This window comes from Photinus pyralis, unplaced genomic scaffold, assembly GCF_008802855.1.
Source record: "Photinus pyralis isolate 1611_PpyrPB1 unplaced genomic scaffold, Ppyr1.3 Ppyr1.4_LG6, whole genome shotgun sequence".
Taxonomy (NCBI): Eukaryota; Metazoa; Arthropoda; class Insecta; order Coleoptera; family Lampyridae; genus Photinus; species Photinus pyralis.
Window position 1 is genome coordinate 25,954,235 of NW_022170663.1, and position 13,729 is coordinate 25,967,963.

The following is a 13,729-nucleotide window of genomic DNA, read 5'->3' on the forward strand; positions in this document are numbered from 1 at the left end:
AGCCACGAAAACGCCAGTTTCCAAGCGCTACCAGAAAAAAAGTTTACGGGTGTAGACATAGGGCAATTAAGCGTAAACCACAATCTATCATGCGTAAAACAGTTAGAAAGTTTTAGTGTCTCACTCTAACATTGTACGAAGTGAATGATTGTTGACTGAGAGTAAATTTCAAAATAAATCGTGGAAAATTGCATACAGGATTACGATTGAAAAGCATCTTTATTTTTTTATGACGTTCCGAAACCAACGACCTTGATCAAAAGCAGGGTTTCCGAATATTCTGGTAACGCCCGAGTTGCCGTACCGTCCCGCCGACTCTCGCCATGCTCGCCATCTATTTTGTAATAATGCAAATTTACGTATAATCGTATTTCCTTGTCTTATTTATATTAATTTTTTTTTCCAAAATTTTATTTAAGCGAAATATTTAAAATTGTGTAACAAAGAAGAAAACAATAATTTTTGTTAGTTATACCGTTTAATTTTAAAGCAACCGTTTGTGCGCGGACTTTCCGGCAAGGTTGATCGCAATAAATAAAGGTTCGATTAATTGTAAGGAAATCAGACATTGTGGGTCAGCTTTCATGAATCCCATATTCGAAAACCACGACGTAAAATCCATTTAGAAGAGGTCAACAACTACGAAACACCTTGAACACAACTTTCAGACATGAGTTGCTACACAGCTGACCTCTTGAACCCCGATCCACTCCAGTGAGGTTATCAACGATGCCGACTTCAATAGTGATAAGGCACTATTTGCATTACTTGCGTTTTTTTAAATGATGAATATTGGTGAATCGCCATTAAACTACGGAGTCGCGTACATTTTCATGCGTATTGAAAGAGCGCCTATTAGATAATCTAGATTTGATTATTTAGAATTGTTTGCGTAGATCTAATCATTATATTGTTTATTAGGTTAAATAATCTGGCCAGCAGGAGTTTTTTTTTTCAGTTATGATTAGGTGTTTGCAGGGGTGTTTGTCTATGAGACTGTGGGAATTTGTCTGATTGTGGTGTTTATTTATAATAATAAAAAATAAATAAAATAATAGATGGTTACATTGTGCTGATCCCATTTTATTCATTTGTGCTGATTCTTTTTTTTAAGGTACAAATTGCACTACTACTTTGACGAGTTGTGCTCATTACATAGTGGATTGTGCCGTTGCTTATAGTCAAATTGGTTTCAGTGTTGCAATTCAAGGAAAACTGATTTTCTAGATCAGCACAAATTCAAATTGAACCAGCACAATTAGCTACTTTAACCTATTTCGTATAGCTCTGATAAAAAGAGACCTAAAAATAGTGCCGCAACACACTCTAATATAAACAGTTGTATGATTCTGGTGTCATAAATTGTGCAAAACTTTCGTGGGATATAATTATTATTTATTATACTACCAGAACGATTTGACGATTGAATTTTTTGTTTTCATCCCTTTGCTGGTATAAAATTTTCAAGATTCAAGATCACGCATGCATAATTGCATACTTTAATTTTGTTAATGAAAAATATGCTAAACATATTCTTGCATATAAAGTACTATAAATGGATGGCCCCTAATAAAAATGTCAACCCTCAGAAGTTACATCCTTTATACAGTCATTCATACACTAAATCGGCCAAGCGACAGATGTTAGATGTCATAAAAGCACTTGTGCAACTTGGGGTTGCTCGGCCGACATCCCCATGAAGGGTTCACAATTGACAACAACTGGCAATCGAACTTACCTAGAATTTGGCTAAGGACAGTCCTTCCATCTTCGCCCAAGCAGGCACTTCTCGCGTCAAACGGATTGGTAAACTGCACAAAAGCGTATCCCTTATGCATCGAAATCCCTGCAAAAGAAAAAGACGTGTTACCATTTTTCAATTCCTGTCAGTTATGCATACACAATTAATTAAGCAAAGTTAACAACCGTAACTGTAATTTATCAAAATTTAACTTCCAAAGGCAATTTATTGCCGGAGGAGATTAAAATAATGTTATGCATGGTCATGATATTTCCCTTTCTGTAAAGATAATCCCTAAGGAATACAAAAGACGCCCGAAACAGTTTTTAGCTTCCGGCTCACTCTTATAATTGACATTATTTATTAAGGCGCCCCTCTGAATGAGATTCCCTTATTGAACAGCTCATCGTATGGCAACTTGATAATTTTATTTGATCGCCTAAATATTTGTAACGGTAATTAAAATTGCAAAGGACCGGAAACGGAGAATTCAATAAAACGGTATTCATGCGACAATAAAGGGGGAAGAGAAAATCCTCTTGTAAAAACTTTTATGGCGTGACAAGGACAATATTACACTATTACCCTCCGTTTATAGGCAGATTTTTTGTGACTAGAAAATAAGTTATGCCTCTCCTGTCATTTTCTAAGATAGCGTGTAAATGCGCTGGAGGGAGAGCACCACAATATAACCTGCATTGCTGCGTCACCGCTTTAATACTTTACAGTCTACCACCTCATGAATATATGATTGTTTATGATGTCATGTGTGCCTCCGAGACGGTTTCTGGAATTTAATAATATGACGTGTTTAATTTTCATACGTTTTGTATGAGATTAGGGCAAAGTTTGATTTAACGTGGGTTGGTGTTGACGTAAATTTTTTAGTTGGTTCACCATCCCCGGTTGCTTAGCAATGCCGAAATTTTTTAATAATTTAGCATTCTAATTTCAACTGAGCCGCCCCCGCCGCCGCCCGCCCAGCGGATCAATACGTGCAAATTTATTATTAGATTCGATGCCATTCATCGAATTAAAACCGAAAAATAAACTCGTCAGGGGGGTGGTGCGGTGCGTTAAAGTTGAAAAATTAGGTTTGCGGGTTCGAATTAAAACGGTGCTAATGATATGTGTCAAAATTCGGTTGCAAACATCTCGCAAAAAGTAAATTTGATTTTAAATTGTGGCATCCTGTGCACGTCAATTAAATTTCATTTTTCCCAACATCCGTCCCTATGAAATTTTACCCTCATTACTCACTAATGTGCATTAATTTATATGCTGATTTTAATGTAATAATTTTTACACCCTCAAGGTATATTAGATTGGGGGATGTTAGTTCAATTAGAAAGTTGTACTTGAATCTTTTATCGTTTGCCTATCACACATTCGGAATGTTGTTTCTAAAATTCCATTGTTGTTGCTACTCGATCGAACACATCGTGATTTCCAAAATGAAAGTACATAATTCACTTGTGTAACGGGAGCTCTAAATTTGCAATTAATTTTTTTTCGAAATTCCGTTGTGAAGTTAGAACTTTTGAGATTTTAAGGGTAGTGTCAATTTTGCATTTTTTAATTCGTGTGGGATGTTTATTACCAACCCTAAATAACCTGTAATTGGGAGTGCAGCAAAGCAGTGGCAAATTAATGATTCGACATGGCTGACTGAATTGATAATTCGCCATTTTGTGGGTCATTAATTAAGTAAGATTATGTGGTAGTCATTCCAAGAGACCTTTGGAGAGATTCTTTCATTAGCACGCGACGCAACCAGAGTGACTGTTACTGATGTTAAAAAAGAGAGTAAAGAGAAAATCAAAATTAATGAATTGGCGTTTGGTACTACTTTCCTCATATAAAACTTGGATTCTTTCGCGTATGAATTGAGTCTAATAATAGAGGACTACCGCTTAAACAATTCCAATGCAAGTTAAGCGAATCGAATCGAATTCTTACGCTAATGTTTCACTTGCTATTCTTACGCCATCTAGGTATCTTCTTTGTAATCCACTAGTTTTAGGTGTAAGTTAATTTCTGTAGTAGATTTCTCACTACCTTAGTTGTTTGTTTTCGCTATTATAGATTTCTTATTACAATAGTTATTTGTGTCGCCGTCCGAGGTCATGCAGTTTTCTTTAATTTATTTGGCGCACGCACTTCTTCTATGTACAAAGACGAGATTTGATCATTACTTGTGTGCCTGTATAAGTTTAGTGAAATTCTTCTCCTACTACTTTACGTTCGACGCTTCGCTGACGCATTTTGGACATATTATACAAGTTCTAAGGCCGTTTTTGGTATGTTAATAATAGATTACGCCTTACATTTTGACTTTGAGTAATCATTTTTAGGCTTCTTACTTCTGGTCTACCCTTTTCTTCATTATTACCTACCGGATTGTGCTTTCTACGTCGATCTTCCGTGGAAACCGCCGACTTTTGGGATTTTCTCAATTGCACAAGGAAAATTCATTGGGTAGGTCCACCAATATCTTATTGATTGAAGAGCGACGCCATAGATGAGTTTCTACCGTACCGGCGGATTCAAGTGAAATTAATCACTTTATCCTGGTTTGAATGAGAGAATTTCAAGCTCTTTAATGCGCTGGCTTGGCGCTTTTAGGTGGATGTTGTGCATACCTTCACAAGCGTGTCTTTACCTGCTGTTATCCCTCTTTGACGCAGCAGCCTTCATTTAAAACGCCTATAACGTGGAACAACATTCTTAGTTCACCGCCCAAGGTTCCTAATCCTAGGCACCCACTTGCTCTCTAACCCAAATATCATGTATATGTATTAGAACGGCATAGATGTATATAACCTCATATGCGGTATTAATATAAACGCTAAGCCGATATGCGAACTTACTCATTTAACTGACTCCATTTAAATGACAAAAACTAACTTTTCAACACCCTTAAGGGGGTCGGTTTGTTTTGAATACAAAAATATGGTTACGTTATTCAAACAGTAAACTAATTGACTGGGTCCTTCAACTCGAAGTACTAACTGTTCTAATTTTTTTTTTCAAATAAAATTGCTAAAGGAAACCGATTTGAATTTTATCAATACAAATTTACTCGATTTAAATACAATCCTCGAGTATTGCGTTTCTAGTTGTATCCAAGATGTTTGTCTTTCTTTGTGAAAGAGTAATTCCTAGAATTATTAAATGCAGGGCAATTTATGGTTTATTTTTGTTATCAATTTTGCTTTCCAAATTATTTAAGTCACTTCTGTATGAATTTGTGGGCATTTTTATTACTTTTGTTGAAAGGTTGATGTAATTTATGGGTAAAACTGCGTGTTTTTCGTAGAAAAATGTTATGAAAATAAGAGAATTTCGTGTACAATTTTGATAAGTGATGTTAAGGAGGCACGAGGAACGGATGCGCGATTGGTTGTGTGTTGCTACGCGTCCGTTAATTAGCTTAGAATTTAGGAAAGGAGAAGAGAGACTTTAAATACTGAGGTTGGTGTAAGAAGTGGGCATTTTGCCAATTTTCTAGGCCGGGGTGCTGTTCCTTGAAAGTTTAGAAGACGCGCGTTCTGTGCTAAGTTCTGTGGCAAGTTTCCCTTTTTAAGCGTACGCAAAGTTGTTTTCATCTCGAGAAATCAGCCGAGTTTAGAGTTTGAGAAGAAGTAAAAGTTAGGGTTAGCAGCCTCATTGAAGTGTTGGTCTACTGTTTCGAACAACCATCGTTTCATCGGTGTTTCGGAGTGCGTTTGTCCTCAGTTGCAATTAGTGGTTTTTGCATATTTCATTAATTTGTTTGCTAGAATTTGGGCTTTAATTTGATATGTGTGTTTAAAATAAATTTTGTCTGTGTTGATTCATGTAAGTCGTGTGTTTATTCGAACCCCTTTAACGATCCAGATAAATGTCTCATGCTTAATTGTGAGTAATTTTGTTGTTCCGTACCTTTTTCTTATGCGTCCCGAAGTTAGGGTCACAGCAGTAGTAATACTTAATCCAAAAAAATTCGCATAACCCCCAAAACTACCAAAATTAACTCATGTGTTCTTCACACTATAGCACTCATACATTAATAATAATAATAATAATAATAATAATATTTCCAATGTGAGTGTGTGAATATTTATTTTATTTTTATTTTTCTTTAGAACCCTACATAACTTCACCAGACACAGACACAGACACTAATCGTTACTTGATTTTAATCCGTGCGATTAGTTAACCAGGCTAGACCTGAGTTCTCACAAGAAACACCGACAATAATAATAATAATAATATCTATTTCTTTAACAATTGTTTTACAATTATAGAAGCGTCAGGAAAGACCTTGGAAAGAACGAAACTCTGTAAAAAAAATTGTACTTAAAGACGCGCTTTCCTAGCTACCGAACTTGAAACGGGGACAGGAATCACTCTAGTGTTACACTAATTACTGTGAAGCAGCGTGATCTTAAGAACATACAAATGGAACCTGTATCCCATAATTACTACTACACAAAATCCTTAAATATCGCGAAACCTCAAGTACTTTTCGAAACATAGTTCCAAAGCTGTAAATTAGTTCTCGAGTTTGCCCCATGGTATTAGATTAAATTTTACAAATTGGGAAAGGAGCCACAATCGGTAAAACCTTGTCAAACCACATACACTCTGCAAAATTGTAGGGCTGGGTTTGGGGCTGACTGCCCGTTGTTTAGTCGCCTTTCACAACACGCAATAGGATTGTTCTTTTCCGCCCCTACACGGTTAAATTTCGTTGTGGAAAGTTACATCAGCTTGGACGATGTCTAAGTTATTGTTTGTGGTCGTATTGTTTGTCTTGTTTACTTAATAAAGATAAGGAAAATTATTTGTGCCATGGTAAGTTTATCTCATTCCTTTTTCTCCTTTCGTAGATAAGAGTCGCTTATCGCTTAAAATTAATTAATTTTGTAAGAAAATGTTGTGTTATCGCAGATGGGCGTTGAGATAAGAGAATTTTGCGTATCTTAGCAATAGAATTAGGAAGTGGAACCAGAGCGAGACATGGTTTAGGTAGAATAGGAGGTCTTGTTGCGTGGTTGGTTACCTTTTGGTCGCTTGCCTCTGACCGCCGTGCGTTTTAGGCGGTTGCTCTTTTGTCGTTTATATGAAGCCGGGGCCGCCGCCGTGCTTCCGGCGTACATCCCAAGACTGGATTGTTGGATTATTGGCAGTATCAAAGTAATTTGGCCTTTATTTAACATGCTTGAATCGATCGCATTGTTGCGTGATACTTTGTCTCGACTCCGTATGCCTTTATTTATTTGCAGCGGCTTAATTGTTTATTGATGAATACAATTTTGATTGTGTTGTGTAAATGTAACGCATATCATGTGTTGCTGACCAAAATACATTTGACCCAAGACACTGACATACGTAGTTAACTCCTGAAGTCCAAAGTGTAATAAGTTATATGTTATATGTTATAGCCTATCCACCTACCAAATTTAAATTTTATATGTCAAAGCGTTTTTGAGTTACCGGAGCTTAAAGCTACTAATGATCAAGATATGCGGATTTGAGCTAATGGGGATAATATCTCCGAAAACAAACGTCGTATTCCAGTGACTTGCAAATAAAATTACAAATAGGGATGTACTCTTAATTTAATTCACACCAACTATAGTAAGGGGTGCTCAAAAACAGTTTAAAAATGCACATGCAATAACTATTATGCACGCCTCTTCACATACATTTTCCCCGCCATTTGCGTGAGCGGGTGTTTTCATCGCGACATAATTAAGATTAATTGATTTTAATAAACTTATTTTTAACTTTTTACGCGCGTGCTATCGTGCAATATTTCGGCATGGCGTACGCAAACAAGACGTCGAGCAAATATTAGACGAGATGGCATTAACCTCAATAAATACCTACCAAAATTATTCTGCTTTATAATTTCGGAGGAACATTTTTATAATATCCCATCCACCTACTTTGTTAATCAGGCTAAAATGTAACTACGTTAACGATCCTTTCGGCTCTCATAATGGAGTCAACTCGTAATTTAACGAGCAATTTAAAAATCGGTTGTTTAACGAAATGTGTATTATACAAGACCGAGATTGCCGAATGCTTTACGTTTCGGTATCCAAAATTCAATGGCAAACTCATTAAAATGAAAATTAGGGTTTACCGTATTTTTCGTGGCGCTGTTAAAAATTTAACAGTCGTGACTATAACCGACGTCCTGAATTTTGTCTACCGATGCGGGCGTAATAGAAATAATGCGAAACGAAATCGAATTCGCAACAATAAAAAAGAATACCTTTCCGTAGTCTGAAAAAAATTGCGTTTAAACGTCTCGGATCGACTTAAAAATTTGTCCGGAAATTGAAATAGGAACGCAAACCGTCGTTTTATTGTTTTCTTCTCCTATGTTGGACAGTAACACAATTTTTGTTTGCCGAACCAATGAACCGCCTTATCATCGAGACTCACAGAGTTCGCAAAGACCCGATAATTTCATATCACTAACCCAATTCGCTCGATTAGATTCTGGTTGGTTGGCCAATAAATTGACTGGAGACTTCCACCATTTCTCATCACTAACTTCATTGGTATCTCGGGGATGATGCCGAACGGGATTTCATGCTAAAAGTGTTATCCTTTGTTTCAAAGTAATTTCACACCGCTTTGTCTATTTCCATCTGAAATTATACTTCGAAACCGATTTTCTTTCTATAGGTATTTAAATCGAAGTTTTTTGGGAACGACTTGAATCGTCATTATACAACAAATCAATAAAAACCGCATACTCTAGGAATCCTAAGTAAAATTCTCTAAAACTAACTAAAATTTGATTGCCTACGAATCCAATAGTCACAACTTCACAATTTTGACGCCATATTCGTCTCCTGTCTCTAGAGTAGAGCATTTCATGTGTTTAGTTCCTGATTTTAAAAGCTGGAACGAATCCAGGTACTACTCGTAGTTTATAATTTCGTCAGTCTTGTATTTATGTTTTTAAAAGTTAAGTTTTTATTTATTTATGTATTTATTTATTTATTTATTTATTTATTTATTTATTTATTTATTTATTTATTTATTTATTTATTTATTTATTTATTTATTTATTTATTTATGTTATTTATTTATTAATTAATTTATTTATTATTTATTATTTATTTATTTATTTATTTATTTATTTATTTATTTATTTATTTATTTATTTATTTATTTATTATCCCTCTCTTGTTCTGGGCCCTCAACAGTACTATAGTTTATAGTATAGCAAGTTAGCATTTAAAGGCGATGTGAGAACATTTTCTATTTAGTGTTTACTGTTGCTTTTCTTATTTTTAGTATTTTAAAGTTCAAATTACCTATGTCATTTTTCGTTTTGCTCACTTAAAAACCCCTCTTTCAAGACTCCAACCTGGGAAAAGAGAAACTCAATCTAGGAACTGCAATCAATACTCATCTTAATCTTATTTGATCTAATCTGCCGCCCTCCGATCATTTTCCGAAGGGAAAATTCGACATCTTCAGTATGCGACCAACTGCAGAAGTCATTTCGGATTCATGAAGATACGTCTCCAGATTATTTATTACGTGAAAGACGGTCTACCAGTCGCAAGCCGTTTCCACACCAGTTCTGTATACCACCGTTCAGTATTAGCAAAGAACATCGCGTATCATACCTTCGTGGAGACTACATAGATAGTGTCTACAGAAAAGAACACCAGGTACTTCAATTCATACCGAAGGTGTAAGTTTTAAACGTAATCGACGAAAACTTGCCTTGCAACAATGCCATGCGCTTTTTTTGAAAATGGACCTGTAAACAGCATTACGGCGAGACATCCGCCTTGTCTCATTTTTCGTACTGAAAGATCAAACCACCTTCACTCATCCGTTCCATACCGTTGTTTCCCAGTGATTCTCGAAACACGGCTTCGTCGCTCGTATTGCTAAACACCTGCCTTCGTTATCTCGCACTTAGCGTTGTTAGTAAAATAAAGCCAATTAATTTGGCCGATAACGCCTTTGCACAACAACTGGCCAGATCGTCGAAATTGCAATTAAATATTCGCTTAATATGTGTTCTAAGATTTATGATCTCAGCATATACAACAAATACCGGGTGAATCATTAGAACTGAGGACAGTTTGAATTTCGCGCGTACAATTCTAGTGTTTTTTACGTGATTGAATTGGCGATGATATATTTTTAGTTATTTTACTACTTCATATTAGTCACCAGTGCCGTCGTTATTTCGTTAATTTGTTGTTGTTTTTAATTTACTTTTGCAAACTGTATTATCAACGTTCTTAAAAACAGTTCTTTTCAGAGCTACGCTGTAAATTCAAGAGTTTGTTGAAGTAAGTAATTTAAGTAACGGTTAAATCACACTAATTTGCATTTGTAGGTTCTTGAGGATGCCCTTCACACAAGAACAAGATGCCTTTATTTTGAAGGCTCATTTTGGAAGTGCTGTACGTAATGAAGATGGAACGTGGTCATATTCGTTCCGGTCCTGTCGAGAGCAATTTATGGAAGAGTATCCCGATGTTATTATTTCTTATAAAGCATTTGCCAATCATAAGACACGAATTGTGGACCGATTTGAAAACAAGAATTGCATTTGTAAAGAAAAACATACCGGTCGTCCATTACTACGAAACGATGAAGTGGTCCAAGATGTCAGACAACGAATGGAGGCGAGTCCCAAAAAGTCAATCCGTCAGTTAAGTGCCCAAGCTGGTAAGTGGTACACGTAGAATGAATTTATACCTACTAACTTTATTTTCGAATTACAGGAGTGTCTTATTCAACATACTCTTGATGAACTACGAGCAGCAATTATTGAGGAACTAGAAAGAATTTCACCTGAAACTCTGGAGAAAGTGTTTGACAATATGAAGCGTAGAGAGGAATTGTGCCGTGAACACAATGGTGGACATTTTGAGCAATTTTTATAGTTCATTTAATACAATTTTAATATCGTGACTGTGCTTAGTGCAAATGTAAAATTTGTTGTAAAATGGGAGACTTATTTGTAAATTAAAAATAAATTATTACCCTTGGAAAGTGATTCTACATACACCACTGGAATTAGACAAATGATATTCTGTTATTACCAACCTTTAAAATTTTTAGTTTTGCGGGACATTCAAACTGTCCTCAGTTCTAATGAATCACCCGTACAAACAACTGAGACTTCAACAATTTCTAAATTTGCAGTAAAAAAAACAAACATTAACGTGACAATTTTTCTTATTCTGCGTTTTTTAACGAAATCCTCCCGCTCCCCCCCCCCCCCCCCCCCCGGTTCTACCGAATTGAAAAATTTTCCATACAGGATATCCCCACTGCTATTTCCAATGCGTAAACTGGAAATGACGGAAATACGTACAGGTGAATTATAGCAAATGGTTTAAGTAAAATTTATACAATATACCGGTTCATAGTGAACGTGAGCAAAAGTGTATCTGGCGATAACAAGATACGTATTGGGAAAGCGAGCGCGATTACCACAATATCTTCGAACCTAAAAGTTGCGTTCAGTCCATTTCAACCGACCGAAATGCGGGTTTTCTATTGGTTCTTAGGGCACGTCAGTCGAGGTTGCCCGTTTCGGTTTTTCTAACGGGCGAGATTCAAAGCGAAAGAAGTGGGAGAGCGATAATTCTAAACTGATTTTCGGGAGCGAGCACGTATCAATTCGGGTACGCTGGGTAATACTATTCTTGATTTATTTCAAGTAAAAACCAAAGGTTTGCGTTTAACTTCAAGAGTGACCAAATAAATTGATTCGCGGTCGACATTTTTAGCGGCGTTGCGTGTATGTCGGGAACTGGAGTGAAATCTGTCCGAATAGTAGTAGAGTTAGCAATTTAACTTTGGGTGAAAACATTACCTAAGTAACGAGAACTCCTTCATTTTGAGTACCTCGAATTTGAGAAACATTACTTGCAATGTTATGTGTCCGAATAAACGAATTAGGTACAGTAGATTCCGGGACGAAAAATCTTATTAGCAGCCTGATTCTTTGCAAGACCACGAGTGGTGAAATATACGCGAGGAAACATTTTCGAATCGGGCAACCGCTTTTCAAATAAAAAACGGAATCAAATAAACTGATGTTAAACTCATTGTGATAAACAAAGAAGTTTTTTTCGGATCAGAGTTCCTTAAAGTTGACTGACGTCGTTGGATATTGCATTGTGCGATAATAGCTTTATGGTTCAGTGGTAAAGCGTTGGGCTATAAATCCGGAGGTCGGGTGTTCGAACCTGGATTGAGGTGAATTTTTCATCTGTGGCAGAGATGGGAATTACCTTAGACCAGTTTAGAGCATTCTTCCGGTTACACCGAATTAGTTTTTCCTGCAGTTTTCCTAATTTGTAAGGGAAATACCGGAGTAGTATAAAACAACTTAAGACTTTCTGCAGAGGCATCTCTAAAAAACATTATGGAGGCCTAACATCCAGAATATTTTAGGAATGTCATACATCAGGATTGTTGTGAAATTTTCCCTCCAAATTGTGAGTGAGATCTTAAAATCTGCTGTTAATAAAAAAAACCAAAACTTATGTTTGTTTATTCGCAATAAATTGGACATTTCCTTGGGGAGATTATTGTCATTCGTTCCTTGGCCTATGAACAGTTCATTGAGATTTTTAGCGATGCCGTAAGGATCTTATGTGACTTGCAACATGACGAATCCGTACCACGCAGAAGCTTGATTAGAAATTCCATGAGCGAGTCCTTAAAGAAGTCGGTCTTGACTAGTACGTAATGATGGCTTTTTACAGTTTTTGGGGAGTGAACGATTTTTTCTCGGATGAAAACGTTTGATCTTGGGTAAAGGGCAACAAAATTATTTTGTTCGAACACTTTTTTAACAAAACTTCGATCGTTTAGGGAAATGCACACGATAGTAGAAAAGAGGTACCACCCTCCATCTTGGATTATGTGCACGTCATAGGATGATGGGCATGGCTTTGGGTATTCCAAAGCTCATGGCCTGAAGTGACCAATAGCCATGACCACGCTGTCATGTGAAGTTACGAGGTCATGGTAATGGGTTGCCCCTTGCGTGACAGGATTGTGGCGTTGGGATTTCCCTGGTTACGTGACATGGTCTTGGGATGGACTTGATGAAGGGGATATCTTGCTTGCGTAAGTGAGGAGTGAGAAGAGGTTTATGAACCGGCCTTCAAGAGAATCACGATTGTATAATGTATATGTTTTGAGGGCGCACTGAAGAGGCTGGAGAAACTCACAAAAGCAGGTCTCCAAGTGAGCTTCGAAGAGTTTTCAATGCCAAGAGTTGTTTAAAATCTATAAAAACCGTTACGAATCCTTGAGTCTTTAAATGTCTGTAGAGTTTCAACGTGTTTTCTGTTTAAGGAGCGTACTACGAATAGAGCTTTTAAATCGACAAAACCTTTTAAAAACTTTCATGGGTAGTTAGAACCCTTAAGGACGGCAAAGGGGTTTCAGTAACTTGAAAGAGTCTGCAAGAGGATTTTAAGAGCTTTAAATAGCCTCCTAGTCCATAAGAGTCGTGTAAGGACGTTTAAAATTTGTAAATTTGAGGTATTGGTACTGTGGCGACCATTAACGCCAATCGGTACATCCTAGGAAAACAATATAAGTTGTTGTCTAGGTGATAAAAATTTAATAATTAAGAATTGATTCGTTCTGTTCATGTTTCAAAATAAAAATAGTTCCTATTTCTGTATTATGTAATAAAACGCTACAGTACGATAACTAGGGTGTCACCTTGTTTTTATGGAGCGCCATTATTGCAATCTGTGTGCGAAAAAATCAAAAGCAAAGCTTTCAATAAATAAAATAAGATGAGAGAAAGTTGCTGTATCGCAAAACCTAAGCTACTCTTAAAAATGAACATTTACGTATTTCTCATTTTACAAAGTGGAAAAGAAAAGCATCAAGCAAAGCAAAGCAATAAAGGTTCTGTACATTTACATTTTTAACATTATTCTAGGTCTTGTTTGAAAAGCGCTTTGTAAAAGG

At 36.4% G+C, this 13,729-nt stretch overlaps 1 protein-coding gene and 1 long non-coding RNA gene across 2 annotated transcripts in view; one reads left to right on the plus strand and one right to left on the minus strand.

Moving 5' to 3' along the window:
- Positions 1 to 227: 227 nt before the first annotated feature.
- Positions 228 to 13,729, minus strand: part of LOC116174563 (RNA-binding protein Raly-like) — a 29,849-nt gene continuing 16,347 nt past the window's right edge. Inside the window, exons 2-3 of the mRNA XM_031492501.1 lie at positions 1,739 to 1,846; positions 228 to 334 (exon numbers count right to left, since the gene is read on the minus strand). Of these exons, the coding sequence (XP_031348361.1) occupies positions 228 to 334; positions 1,739 to 1,846 (215 nt within the window). The remainder of the gene's footprint in view (positions 335 to 1,738; positions 1,847 to 13,729) is intronic.
- LOC116173296 lies at positions 9,817 to 10,865 on the plus strand. The gene is made up of 3 exons (XR_004145901.1): positions 9,817 to 10,065; positions 10,113 to 10,447; positions 10,504 to 10,865. It is a non-coding gene; the product is annotated as an uncharacterized LOC116173296 (long non-coding RNA).